Source organism: Aphidius gifuensis, linkage group LG5 (genome assembly GCF_014905175.1).
Source record: "Aphidius gifuensis isolate YNYX2018 linkage group LG5, ASM1490517v1, whole genome shotgun sequence".
Lineage (NCBI taxonomy): Eukaryota > Metazoa > Arthropoda > Insecta > Hymenoptera > Braconidae > Aphidius > Aphidius gifuensis.
The window spans coordinates 19,095,969-19,111,410 of NC_057792.1; the positions used below are offsets into that span (position 1 = coordinate 19,095,969).

The 15,442-nt window shown below is 25.2% G+C and overlaps 1 protein-coding gene across 2 annotated transcripts in view; it reads right to left on the reverse strand.

The window, feature by feature from the left end:
* Positions 1–1,120: 1,120 nt before the first annotated feature.
* The window catches only part of LOC122858262 (insulin-like receptor), a 33,729-nt gene continuing 19,407 nt past the window's right edge, over positions 1,121–15,442 (reverse strand). For both annotated transcript variants that reach the window (XM_044161039.1, XM_044161040.1), the window contains exons 3-8: positions 8,659–8,833; positions 8,128–8,371; positions 5,770–5,881; positions 2,565–5,677; positions 2,178–2,485; positions 1,121–2,103 (exon numbers count right to left, since the gene is read on the reverse strand). In XM_044161039.1, the coding sequence (XP_044016974.1) occupies positions 1,443–2,103; positions 2,178–2,485; positions 2,565–5,677; positions 5,770–5,881; positions 8,128–8,371; positions 8,659–8,833 (4,613 nt within the window). In that variant the 3' untranslated portion in view covers positions 1,121–1,442. The remainder of the gene's footprint in view (positions 2,104–2,177; positions 2,486–2,564; positions 5,678–5,769; positions 5,882–8,127; positions 8,372–8,658; positions 8,834–15,442) is intronic.

Sequence of the window (15,442 nt, forward strand, 5' to 3'; positions counted from 1 at the left end):
GATTTATTCATTTTTTTTTATTTTTTTTTGAATTTAATTATAAATAAAAAATTATCCAAATATTTTTTTTTTTTTCAGTTACAAGTAAATTATTATAAATTATTATTAACGTTATTAAAAATAAATTATTAGGTCACGGGTATTTTAATTAATTACATGTTGCAAAATAAATGATAATAAAATTAAAAATAAATATTATTTTTTAAAAACAATATGGTTAAAGTGTTTTTTTTTTTTTTTTATTTTTTTTTTCTATTTTTTCATTTATTTTTTTTATTTTCTTACTGACTTACATCGTGAGATTATACATGGGGGAATTAGCTAATCAGTCTTGTATTTGAGGCTCATTATTTCTAGTTTCAACTGTATTGCGTTGCTCGTATATTATTCATTTAAATATTGAAAAAACATAAACAAAAATTTTATAAATTTTTATTCTTTGTCAATCATCATATTTAACTTGATTCATTTTTGTTTTTCATTATAACATTTAACCATTTGGCTCAAGATTTTCTGTGTATTTTTGTCCGTTAATCAATCTTGATTCTCAAAAGAAAAAAAAATAAGCAGTCTGTGTGCTCTCATGTTAAAAAACTAAAAGCCTGTGTCGACTATATTCGTAGTATATTGTGTTGATCATGGAACTTGTATTATTATTTAAAAAAAGCAACCATAATAATAATGATAAAATTGAAAATTCATTTTTAAATATCAATAAGAAAGTATAAATAAAAATCTTAATAATAAACATAATAATTATAGTAATAATAATTATATAAAAATAATAATATTTGTCAATTTAAGAGACATTGATAACGAACAGAATATTCATCTGGAAAAAATATAATATCTTGTGTAATTTTGTTGGTTTTTTTTTTAGCAATATTTGTTGCTAATTAAAAAAAAAAAAATAGTAATCTGCATGAATGATTTTCTTGTTTTTTAAATCCTCATTTACATTGATTACTTGTTTTATTATTTTTGGTCTTTTTTTGTTGATTATTTTATTTAATAAAATTAAATTTTTACTTGATTTTGATTAATTTTTATGTTCTGATAATTTAAAAATAAAAAATTATAAATTTATAAGAAAAATTGATTAATTACGATATAGTTTTAAATACCATTGTGGTGTGTTGCTTATAAATGACATGAAAAAATAATTATTTGTTAAAAAAGAAATATATATTTATGTATATTTACTAAACCTCAATTTTTAAAAATAAATTTTAAAAAAGACTTATGATAAAAAACAAAAAAAAGAAAAAGTCATTTGTCATTACTCATTATTTTCATTTGCACCATTTTTGGTGTCTTAAAAACTAATTATTTAAATTAAAATTTTGAAAAAGAAAGTAAAAAAAAAAAAAAAAGCCTTATTAATCAGCACAATTGTGTTTTTCATGTTTAAAATTGTTTTTTTCGTTTGAACTACTATCAGACTAAACAGTTGAATTACCAATGTAGCCATTGTTGAGTTCAATTTTTTCAGGATAATCAGACTCTTTAATATTTTCTTCATTTGACACATTATTAATATCAACACGATCATCCAATTGTGGATAATGAATTTTTAATTGTGTATCTCTATTTTCAATTGATGCCATAACTTGTGAACCATGATTTTCATAATCAGGACTTTGTTTATGTGATTTTTGACGTAATCTATTATTATCAAGTAACAATGTATCAATTCTATCATGTAAATTTATGGAATTATTAGCAGATATTGGACTAATATTACTTCTTGGTGTTAAACTATTTTTTGGAATGGATGGTGAAGTTCTAACAGATGGTAAACTATCTTCAACAAATGGAAAATCAAGTGTTCCTTTACTTGATGTTAATGAACAACCAGATGCACCATCAAAATGTTGAATATTTCTAATGGCAATTATTGATGGATCTGATTCATTTTTATTATAACTTTCATCAATAATATGATCATCAAAATCACCATCTGATTCTGATATTGAATTCATACTACTTTGCATTCCAATTTGATCATTATTTGCCAAATCACTGTCAGCATGTAGGGGTGATCTTTCATTATTTTCCGAGTCATCTTCACCATACAAGTCATGCATCGAAACACCATAATCCCTAAACAAACCAACAAAAATTAATTTAATGTCATTTTTTAGAGTTTAAATTAACAAATTAACAATAAAATTTACCTTCTAATTGAAGGTTGTAGCTGTTGCTGTTGTTGCTGCTGTTGCTGCTGTAATTGTTGCTGCTGTTGTTGTTGTTGTAATTTATTTGCTTTACGTGCTTCAATTCCATCATTACAATGATAAAAACTAACTTTATCAAAACCTTCATAATCTGGATTCTCATAGCTGAGTAACATTGATACAATACTACAAAATGTAACACGTCGACTTGGTCGTTGATCCCATGTTTTTCTCATAATATAATAAAGACGTTCTGGACAATTTTCTGGTTTTTCCATTACACCACCCTCAATAACATACTTTAAAACCTATTTAAAAATACAAAAATAACATTAAATTAAAATATGATGTACATTTTTGTATTTTGTGCTTTGTATTTTTACTAACCTGATCATTTGATAAACCTTGATATGGTTGTGATGCAAGTGTAACAATTTCCCATAGTACAACACCATAACTCCATACATCAGAATTAATCGTATAAACACCATCTTTAAGACTTTCTGGTGACATCCATCTAACTGGTAATAAACCTTTTGAACCTTTACGATAATAATCTGTCTCATAAATATCACGTGTCATACCAAAATCACCAACTTTACATGTTAAATCAGCAGCAACCATACAATTACGTGCAGCTAAATCACGATGTACAAATTTTTTAGCAGATAAATATGCCATACCATCAGCAATTTCAACAGCCATACGTAAAATTCTATGAAATGTTGGTGGTGGTTCACTAGTACAATCAGCCTCATCAGCTCTATGACTTCTAAGATAACCTTTTAAATCACCATATTGCATTAATTCCATAATAACAAGTGTTGGTTGACCAATTGATACAACACCTAATAATTTAACAACATGATGTGTTTTAAATGTTTTCATAACAGATGCTTCATTTAAAAAATCAATTCTTTCTTGATCAGTTGCTGTTTCATTGACTGTTTTAACAGCACATTTCATATCTGGTAAACTATCAATGTCTTTAGCTAAACCTTCCCAAACCATACCAAATGAACCATTACCAAGTTCACGTACTAATTCAATTTTATTTCTTGGCATTTCCCATTCATCTGGTACATATAATGAACTAACATATTCAGGATTAACAGTTGCAATTAGTCTCATACTTGGTACATTTGGCATATATTTACGTTTAATAATATATGCACCAGATATAAATATTATAAATAATATAACAATAACACTAAATACTGTAATTAATATATAATTATGTGTACTGACTTCATTAATATAAAAAATTTGTGATAATGTATAATTACCACTACCAGCTAAACTTGTTGCTTTTATTTTAATTGAATATTTACCAGCTGGTAAATCTTTTAATGAATATGATTTACTAGATATTATAAAATCATAACGTGTTATACATACTGTTGTTGGTTGTGCATTTTCAATATCAATACGTTTATAAACAATTTGATAAGTTATTATTTGTCCATTTGGTTGTACTGGTTCATCCCATTCAAGTTTAACAATTTGTTGACTATTATTACCACCTAATAGGGTAAATTTAAATGTACCATTTGGTATATCATCAGCACTTTCTAATGGTAATGTACGATATGTACGCATACCTTTTGGTGAACAAGTTGGTAAACTTTCATTAACAACTGCTTCACGACATGCTGATAATTCAATATTATAAGCACCATAATGTCTCAATTGTTTCATGACAAATGTAAAATTATTTGCTGGTATTTCACGTGTAAATACAGTATATGTACCATTTTCAATTTTATCAACGACATTTGTCGTTGTTGTTGTTTGATTTATCATTAAATTTGATGGTACATCACGACGACATCTTGTATTATGCATAATATTACTTTCAATTTTATGATTGTGATGATGATGATCACCATCATTACCAATATCATTTTCAACAAAACGTTTTCTTCTTCTATTATGTACACGTTTAACATACACCTGATTATGTAATGCATCCTCAAATGCAATTGAACTAGCAACTTCTTTTTCACGCATTGATTGTTTAGCTTCATGATCAGTACAATCACATGATGTATCAGTTTGTTTTGGTATATATTTTTCAGCTTCAGCACGTTTACGTTCTTCGTCAGCTAATAATAATATTGATTTTTTTTCTGGTGACATTGGCTCATCACAATAATTACGTTTAGCAAGAAAACTTGGATCATCAAGTTCAAGTCTACCAACAATTTTATAATGTGTTAAATTACCATTTGAACGTAATGGTGCTAGCCATGTTATAACCATTTCATTACTTGAATTACTCCATGTTGTTAGAGCTCTTGGTGATGATGGTATACCAGGTAATGTTGTAAAATATTGTATTTTACTTTGTGCACCAGATCTTTCAGTTGATATTGTATATGTTTTAACATAAAATGCATATTGTGTATATGGTTTTAGTTGAGTTAAAATATGTATTAAATATGGTTCAGATGAACTATTTGGTACATCATCAACATGCCAACCATCATTACCACATGCATCACGTCCATCATACATTTCAACATCACGATTTGGTGCTTCAATAAAATAAACAACATAACCAAGTAATGAACGTGGATCATGATGTTCAAATGCATTCCATTGTATTAATGCTGCTTCAGATGTACGTTTTGTAACAATTGTATATAATTCAGTAACATTACATGCAACTTTATCACCATTTGAATTTGGTGCAACTTCTAAATCCGTAAAATCAGATAAATTTGATTTATCACGTAAATCACGTATATTTTGTAAACATAATTTTGGATTAAAATGAAAAAATATTTTTGGTCTTATTGTATCATTAGCATTACCAAGTTTAATTGGTGGACGTATTTGCCAATTCCATAATTCTTGTAAATTTTGATTATCAAGTACAGATAATATATATTTATTATTTTCAAGTAATTCACCTTTTATTTCTTTCAAGTTACGTAAAAAATTTAATGATATTATTGGAAAACTACGTACTATTTTTAAATAACCATTTATAACTTCAATTGAACTTAAACAATCTTCTAATTCTTTAACAATATTTTTACCACCACGTATTTGTATTTCAAGACTTCCTTCAATTATTGTACAACCACGTAAACTTTGTATTTTACCAACACTATCAACATTTATACTTGGACATTTTTTTTGACATTGTCCAGAACATTGTGTACATATTTCAGTTTTATTTTCTGTATAACCAACTGGACAATTTATGTCACAAATATTTCTAAATGGTTTATATGGAAATTCAGCAATATCAGGCAGAGCTTCAAGTGGTTTTTTCATTGATTTACATTCGTCTTTTGAAATACAACGACGTTCCATATAAAGATAAGAATTTGCATCACATTCTGATACACATGTTGTTCCATTACTGCTGAGGTAATTTTTACATGAATAACAAGTGTTTGGTGAAAGATCAGAGCATCCACCAATACACTCGGAATGACAACATTCACCACTTGGTGAGCATGGCAAATTTCCACATTGTCGTTCACAAACTATCAAACAAAAAACAATTGAAAAATATTTATCAGTTATTTCATATTGATCGATACAAAATGATCAACAAATTCAACAATAATATATTTACCTTTTTGACAATGTTGAGCATTCCAACATAGATATTCACTTTTTTTTTCTTTTTTCGATGGACAGCCTTTAATTCTTTCACAAACTGGACATCCATTTTTCGGTTTATTACCCTGAAAAAAACAAAATTAATAAATAATTAAAAACTAATAAAATTAATCATCAATAGTTAAATACAAAAGTAAAAATAATAATATAAAAAGAGATATAGAAATAAAATTTAAAAAAAAAAAATAAAAAAAACCAATAGAAATGAGGCCAAGTCTCTTTACTTTTCTATCTATACTTTTCGATATAATATCATAACGCCGAAATAAAATAAAAAATAAAATACAGATCTTTATTTGCGCCACACAGTTTTAGCATTTATTTACCACCACATTGTGAATGATTTAAACGGCACGTGCACCAATACCACAATAAATTAATTACACGTTACGTTGATTTTTTGACGTTAACAAAATTGACACGCATTTACGCGCACATGAATTTTTGGTATTGAATCTGTATAGCATATAATTGTTAATGTATGTGAGATACAAACATCAATGTCCAGTGACGTAGATGCTGTCGTAAGACACCCTGAGGCAATGTACGATATTTTTCCGGTCGCAATATGATGACGACAATTCACACGTATCAAGTGACTTGTTTAGTTTGTTTATTTTATATTTATATCTTTTAAAAAATATTCTAATAATATTATTTTACTATTTTTCTATCAACGAAATATATTTATATATTTCTATGAGAATAAACAATGTATTATTTTTAATTTACAAATAAAAAGTATTGATAATTCATTGTTAAATTTATTTAAATAAAAAAAAAAATAAATTATATATTTTTTAAGCCAATGAAATTTGTTTTTTTGATAGATAAAGCTCGACACGTGTAGAATGACGTAGACAATTTATTACAGTTTAATTCAAGCTGACATCAATGTAATGTGATAATTTTATAAATTTTTATAAAAATTAGAAGTAAAAAAAATAAAATATATTATTATCAAGGTCACAGAATTATGAGTTTATTTATTTTATTGATTTATTAATCCATTCAATAAATTTTCTCATTCATGAATTTAATTAATTATTTTATTTATGTGTGTAATTTAAATTAGTTTGTGTATTGTAAAAATTCAATGAACTATTTTTTTTTATTTTTTATATCATGTACAATTATTATTATCTAAAGCTACATAGTGAAAAGAAAAATTTAATGAGCTAAAGGAAGATAGGCAGCCGACGGGACGACGACGACGACGACGCATGCTGCCTTGTCGAAGGTCAAAAAACAAATTGCGAAAGAACATTATTACACTTTGTATGAAACTATCCTCGTGATGGTAACATGAAAAAACATACAGATTCAAATGAAAAAATAAATTATGTATTATAAATTGTTTTTTTTTTATAAACTCTTCTCTTTCAATTGCTATTTGTTTCTTAGAAATATATTTTTTACTATATTATTATTACTTTGTTGGTTTTTTTTTACTATCGAAATCTTATACTCTTGTTATTATGATTTTTTTTATTTCGTGTAAGAAATTATTTGACCTCGCGTTCACCCTTTTCACTTCCGGCGGAAGTACTTCTTCCTGGGTCTTCATCCTTTTGGTAATACCATTGTGGAATTCTAATGAGCATTACCAATATAATGATCTTGATGCCCAAATTCGCAAGTTTTCATTATTTATCTATCGACAATATGGATTTTGGATTAACTCGTGCGGTTTGACAAGTGCAGATGATAAATTTATAAATAAAAAGTAAATATATTTTGAGTAAATAATAAATTATGAATTATCAATCAATTTGATGATGATAATTATCATTATTATAATTTATTTTCATTGAAATATAAAATTTATCAATATAAAATTTGCAGTATTTTTATTTGCCTTGTTGTTAGTCAATGTTGAGTTGACATTTAGACTCAAATTTTTACTTTTAAAAATTAAATAATCTACTTTGGATGAACGGTAACCCTTGACATTGATGATATTTAAAAAAAAAAAAAAAACAACCAAACAAAAAACTAGATAAAACAAGGATCATTTGAGATGGTAAAATTTCATCTCAAGATTATCTGTAAATAGGTGAATTTAACAAGCGAAAAACAAAAAAAAAATAATGATTTTTTCCATCAGCCCTGCTTAAAATGAATCAATCTTTGATAATTGATTTATTTTTTTTTTTGATGCACAAAAGCTTAGATACACACCCAGGGGGTGAAAATTTATTTAGTTATTTAGAAAAATGATATTGTATATCTGATCATCAGACCACCTCAAGCGTTTGAAATAATAATAAAAATTATAAAAAATATAAATATAATTAAAAAATGTATTTACCGAAATGATATTATCGCTTTCAGATCTAGTGATAGCGTTCCAGTCAATTGTATCAACATAACATAATTGTGGATTTTTTTCAAATCTCACTGAACCTTTTAAAACGTCAGTCAATGAATGCAGGCCAATCTCTTGTAAATTTTGCATCTCAAATACAACAAGTGCATAATTTATGAAAAGTGTTGATCCACGAATAACAGTTAAATTGGGAAATAGATGTCCAATACTTCTGAGTCCTGATACCCTGAAATTAACACATCAAAAATTATTTTATTATTTATAAAAAAAGAAGTAAAATTCAATTTAAAAAAACAATCGTTTCAATGACTAGACAAGAGAGGTAAAAATAATAATTTAGACAATGTGGCGTTAAAAATTGTTCCAGTTGTCTGCACAAATTAATACTGAGTCAATTTATTTCTTAATTTTTTATCGAGGACAATGAACTTTTATTTATTGACTATTTGACGTTTAAATTTTCTAACTTAATAAATAATAATATTACTTTTTTTTGTTGTAAAACTTTCTTACCTGTACAATGCAAGATATCCAGTGATTTCAATTAAATTTGGAAACGTGTAATTTTCAAACTGTGATTCATGAGCATTGTCAATCAAGAGTATCTGTACAAATCCTTCCACCACCGTACAACCTTTTAATACATCTAATTGGGTCACGGAGTTTCTTACGTCTATACTTTGGCACACTGCAACAAAAAATTAACAAAAATATTAAATTAATATTATATTATTTTGCAAAAAAAAAAATAAATGATTTATAGAAAAATGTGTAAATAAATAAGATAAGCATTTTTATATACACACGTAACTCTTATCAGAGCTCGTTCAAAATTTAAAATTATGCCACCGCAAGATCGACGTTAATGATTACAACTTAAAAAACAGAATTCTGGCGCCATTTAGAAGGCTATAATGATATAAAAAAATTTATTTCAAGAATTTTTAAATTGATAATATATACAATAAAAAGGCCAAACTCTATAGAAATTAATGTGCTTTTATTTTTTGTAATTTAAATTTATAAAATAAATGTATTTATTTATTTATTATTATTTTTAGTTAAAGTGATAAATATACTGTTTATGTGTTTATTATTGTTTAAATTATTAAAAATAATAAAGCTTCAACTCTGTAAGCACTGGGCTTTCTTTGATTATTTATAAAAATATTTATAAAAAATATAAAAACACAAGAAGCTGTCTCTGTGGTGATGGGCTTTTTCAAAATTAATAACAACAACAATGCTGATAACAAAAAAAAAAAAAAAAGCACATCTTCATGTATATAAGCTTTTTTAATTTTAATATCTAATACTAGCAGGTCTTTATGTTATTTTTCTTAAACTCCTAGATGTACTTGAAACTCATGTGAAACGTTCAAAAAAAAAAAATTGACAAAAAAATTAAAGCTTTATTGTTATATTATACATTCGACAATTATAAAATATTGGTCAGAGATTTTTTGTTGTAGTAACGGTATTAAAATTAGCTAGCTATGACATAACTCTATTAAAATTCGTAGAGAAATTAAAATATATATATAGAAAAAAAAATACGGAAGAGATAATATGAAAAATAAAGTTGACAATGAAACAGCAAATTTTGTGGCTGACATCATTAATAATATCATTTTTCTCTTCCTCACCACGACCACCACCAACCACTCAGTGAGTCATTGAGATCTAAAATAAACCGTCAGTCAGTCAGTCACTCAGTCACTCAGTTTTTGGTATAACATATATAAAAAAAACATACACACACATGTAAAATTTTTGCAATTCATTGGTGAGTTTTACTAGATACCACGTTGTATTTTATCGAAAATAAAAAAAAAATTGGAGCAGGAAATATTTTCATTCATAAAACTATTAACATCTGGAAACGTAAAAATACATTCACAATATTTTTACAGCATTTATTTTTGCATCAATAAATTCGAAACTGTTTATTGATTTAGCAGAAAAAAAATATATATTAAAAATAGATGAATAAATTGCATTATTTTGTATAATAAATTTTATATATAAAAAAAAAAATTAACATTGTGTTTTGTGTAATGGAAAAAAGGGGGATTTTGTATTTTCTAAATACTTGTAATCCGATCAAAGGTATCACATGGCCAACAATACTAACACGAGACTACATAATCTTTCGACACACCTGATATCATTCGAATAAACCATCCAGGCAAAAAGTGTATCGACATGAAAGAAAAAATTAAATTATAAAAAAAAAACAATAGGCTAGTTAATAAAATCAGATTCAAAAATAATTGTATAATTGCAAAAAGAAAAAAAAGAGAGTCAAGTTGGATTTGTTTTTTTTGCAATTAATTGAAAACCTATTTGTTTATTTTTTTTTTTCTAAATACATTTTGAAGTTTGCTTTGAGGTAATTGATGATATTTATTTAAAGTTATAGTGATCTGAATAAAGTGAATATATAAAATGGTATGTGAATTTAAGTCGACCACTCGATGGCGCATTCCTGACACTTTGTTGTTCAAGGTTGCTGGAGCCCGTTCACCCAAAGGCCGTAGCCGTTTGTGGCAATCGTTCGGATGTGACCCGTTTGTATGTGTATATATCAGCAACATTCTTCCAAGCCCCGAGGCCATTGGTAAACTCGTCTTCAACTTGCCTTGGCGACATCAAAGTAAAAAAACATTCAAGTTAAAAAAATTTAAAAAAAAAAAAAGGATTAATGAAAATAAATGAAAAAATTAATAAAAATATTAAATAAATATACATACAAACTAATAAATTATAGGTAATTAACATGAATTTCTAATTGACTTGATTAATTTTATTAATTTTTTAAATGTAAAATTTTATTAACTTAAACTTGTTTATAAACGAGATCTTAAGTTTTTTATGAATAACTAAATGAATTTTCACCCCCTGGGTGTATCTTTCCATCTAAGCTTTTGTGCATCAAAAAAAAATAAATCAATTATCAAAGATTGATTCATTTAATGCAAGGCTGATGGAAAAAATTATTATTTTTTTTTTGTCTTTCGCTTGTTGAATTTACCTATTTACAGATAATCTTGAGATGAAATTTTACCATCTCAAATGATCCTTGTTTTATCTAGTTTTTTGTTTGATTGTTTTTTTTTTTTTTTTTAAATATCATCAATGTCAAGGGTTACCGTTCATCCAAAGTAGATTATTTAATTTTTAAAAGTAAAAATTTGAGTCTAAATGTCAACTCAACATTGACTGACAACAAGGCAAATAAAAATACTGCAAATTTTATATTGATAAATTTTATATTTCAATGAAAATAAATTATAATAATGATAATTATCATCATCAAATTGATTGATAATTCATAATTTATTATTTACTCAAAATATATTTACTTTTTATTTATAAATTTATCATCTGCACTTGTCAAATCGCACGAGTTAATCCAAAATCCATATTGTCGATAGATAAATAATGAAAACATGAATTTGGCCATCAAGATCATTCGTATATTAACAAAATTTCATTTACAAAATTATGTATTAATAACCACCACCGTTGGATTAGGGCTTTACGCAAGACGAGACTGTGGATCATCATGCAAAAAAAAGATCAACAATATATATATAATACTTCGTTGGCAGCATATTGTTGTGCGCCCAAAAAATGCAAAAGGGGGTTGAAAAAATGAAGAGCCTTTTTCTGGGTGATGAAAATTCCGGTTCCCTGTGTGTATTCCTGATGATGATCCAAATGTTTGTATGTGTGTTTGCCTTTTTTTTGTACTCAGATACCAAAGGGCTCCCGGTTACCGGAAGTTATACGTCTAGACGATTCTTTTATTACTTGTATTTTAATATCCAACAAAAAAAGTAGTAGTAGTCATAATAATAATAATACAAAAAAAAAAAAAACCAACCACCGACAAAACAACTAAGTACATAATAATAATCAATGTACTTTACATGTGAAATTATAAAAAAAAAAATAAAAAAAATATTCATATTTATTCTTATCGCGTGTATAAAAGAACAAATATCAGACAAAATAATTTAAAATTTACTTTGGCAATCATGATTCACTGATATTTATTTTTACATATTATTTTTTTTTTCCTTAATTTCAAAATTTTCAATAAATTTTTTTATTTTTTATATATATAACGCGGTTGAATTGGAAATGCAAATAAAATTGATTGAAAAAAAAAAAATACATTATTATAAAATAAGATTTCCAATATTTGAAAATTTTTATCACGTTTTTTTTTTTTTATGTGATTTTGTTCGTGGTTGAAGATACATGCACACACAAAGCCACATTTTTCTCTTCAAAAATACCAATGACTATTTATTTGTTGGTTTTTTTTTTTTTTGTTAACTTGATAAATTTTTTTTTTTTGATTTTTTATTCTTCTTTACTATGTCGGAGTATGCACGACGACAAAACCGATTTAGATTTCGAATAAAGAGATTCAAGAAATAAATAAAATAAATAAAATAAATTGGATAAAAAGTGCGAATAGTCAGACAAACGAAAATGAAAAATAAATATAAAAAAATGTGCCTAGAATTGAGTAAAAATAAGTAAATTAAATAAAAATAAATTTCGATTTGTAAATAGTAAAATAATGTTTATTCAAATATGAATATTGATCGTGATCATCAATTGATAGTCAAAGCACCGAGGATTGTTCTTGGCTAAATTATTAATTGATCGATTGTCATAAATGTGATATAATTCCATGACCAAAAGTAATATCCTCTAAAAAAAATCACCTAAATCACTTGACTCTCTTTGAGTGTGACTATTTGAAACTCTCTAGACCAAAAATAATTGTCCAACACTTAAAATTACTCGGATAATTTTATCTCGGGGTAAAAGAAAGAAACGACATGTAACAAAAGAATATACAGCAATTATCAGTGTATCACAACAGCCGTTTAAAAAATTCCTACGTATTAAACTCATGCAAGATGATAATTTGTACAAAAAAAAAAAAAAAATAAATTGAATTTGTATACAAATAACGAGTGGTTATTCAAGCAAAGATGTTGTGACACCACCATTGCAAATTGCTTTGACTTTATATGCGACTAATTTTAATACAACTACACAAATAAAATACTTGATTTTTTTTGACTATGTATATTTACGAACAGCAATTTATCATAAATAAATAAATAAATAAATTTATTTTCAAGTTTATTTTATTTCTATTGGATTGTCTTGTTAGCCATACGAATTTCTATCGATATTTTTTATTTTTTTTATTTTTCTCATTGTTGTCATAGTACTTGGCAAACAATTGAATCGAAAAAAAATCTATTTTACATGAAAATAATTTTTTAAATTATAACAAAAGAGAATACTGAAACGATAATTTTGTTGGCATGATAATTTTTTCATTTTTTTTTGTTCTATTTACATGTCTATTAATCTCAATTAAATTTGCATAATTTTAACACGCATAAATTAATATATTACAGCTTAAAATAGAACAAATAAAATTATCATAAAAAAATATGGTTAAAAAAAAATTAAATTGAGGTAGTTGTGTATGAATTTTAAGAGTTTTAATTTGATTTTTTTTTTTGATTGTTTTTTGAATATAACTATTGGTAAATAACAAGAACTTTTGGTTAGATACTTAGACACGAACATGAAAAGAGAATTAAATTTATGTGGGAGATGAGATATATATAAAAAAAAAAATATGTGCGAAAAGCAAACATTAAATAAAATAGATTTCGTCACGAATTCACTTGAACAAAAAAATAAACAATTTTAAGACACGTTTAAATTTCATAGAAATATTAATTACTTCATTCCAAAATCATTAAAAATTATTGTATATTTTTTTTTCAATTCTAAACATTAATAAACTTGGTGGTCAAAATTTGATTTATTTATATTTTTTCAATTTAATTTTTAAATTCAAAAATATTCAAAATAACCGCACAAGTATTTAAAATTTTATGACTTTTCTTATAATAATACTAAAATTTTGATTTATATTTCAAGAAAAAAAATTTATTATTTCAAAAAATTCAAGAGCATATATAAAATGAGCAAAATTTAAACAGGTATAATTTTTTTTTAATTTTTTTTTTCAAATAAAAATGTCGACCGGATGAAATCATTTTGTTCGTTTTATTTACTGTACCAATAGAATAATGTCAGACCTAGACTACTATACGCAACAGAATCATTTTCATTCATAATAATAATAAAAAAAAAAATAATAATAATAATCATGTATTGTTGATAGTAGCCAAATTCACGCGCATTCACTTTTGTCCTTATCTCAATATAACAATTTGACCCAGACCCATATTCTCTTCTCTTCTATTATTTTTTCTCTCTAGTCTGGACTTTAAAAAATATTTATTAAATTGATAATAACAACGGGGACTTAATATCTAAATATTTCAAATTAACTTCTTCTGAAAATTGACATATGAATACGAGGGTTAATTTTTTTTTACATATTTAAATGGATCAAATAATTTTTGTAAAATGCCGACTTCTATACAACTGCAAAACATAACTCTCATCAATTTTATTTAACAATTTTCATATTTAAAAAATTAGTTTATTCCATTCATTTTTTTTAGTATAGGTCAGTGTTTTATCCAATTTATTTATTTTATTTATTTTAAACAATAGATATTGCTGTATAAATTTATATATATTATTGTCCGACGATGAAATTAATTGGACTCTAAATATATTTTATCAAAACGTATTTAAAAAAAATAAATAAACAGTTAGAAATTTAATAAAACACAGTATATAAACTGATAAAATTTATTATTTGTTTTGTTTAATTTTACCATTAGTTGTTTTTTTTTATTATTATTATTTCTTTAATTGACATTTATTAGTGAAACTATTTTTTAAATTTAATATACTCCTACGTGTAATAATACCAACTTTCAAGAATTTAAACTTGTTTTTTTTATTTTTATTCCAGCTAAGGATTATTGTTGTTTAATGTTATAAATATTTTTATAATTTTTTATTCCTCGTATCGTATTATACTTGGTTAAACAAACACATTGAAAATTCATATGAATACCTTGATCGTGTAAATTTTCATCCGGCATAGAAAATGCTAAAGAAAAAAAATATATTTGTATATACATTCGTCGAAAATAATCCTATTTCGACAGACGGTGTTGTTGGATAAGATCAGTAACAATGGAATATGTCTTGCGCGACAGATAAACAAGCAAAAATACAATATTTAAATGTATATTTTATTTTTTTAAAAACAAAAATATTGTGCCAAAGTTAGCACAAATATATTCTCCAACGAAATTCATTT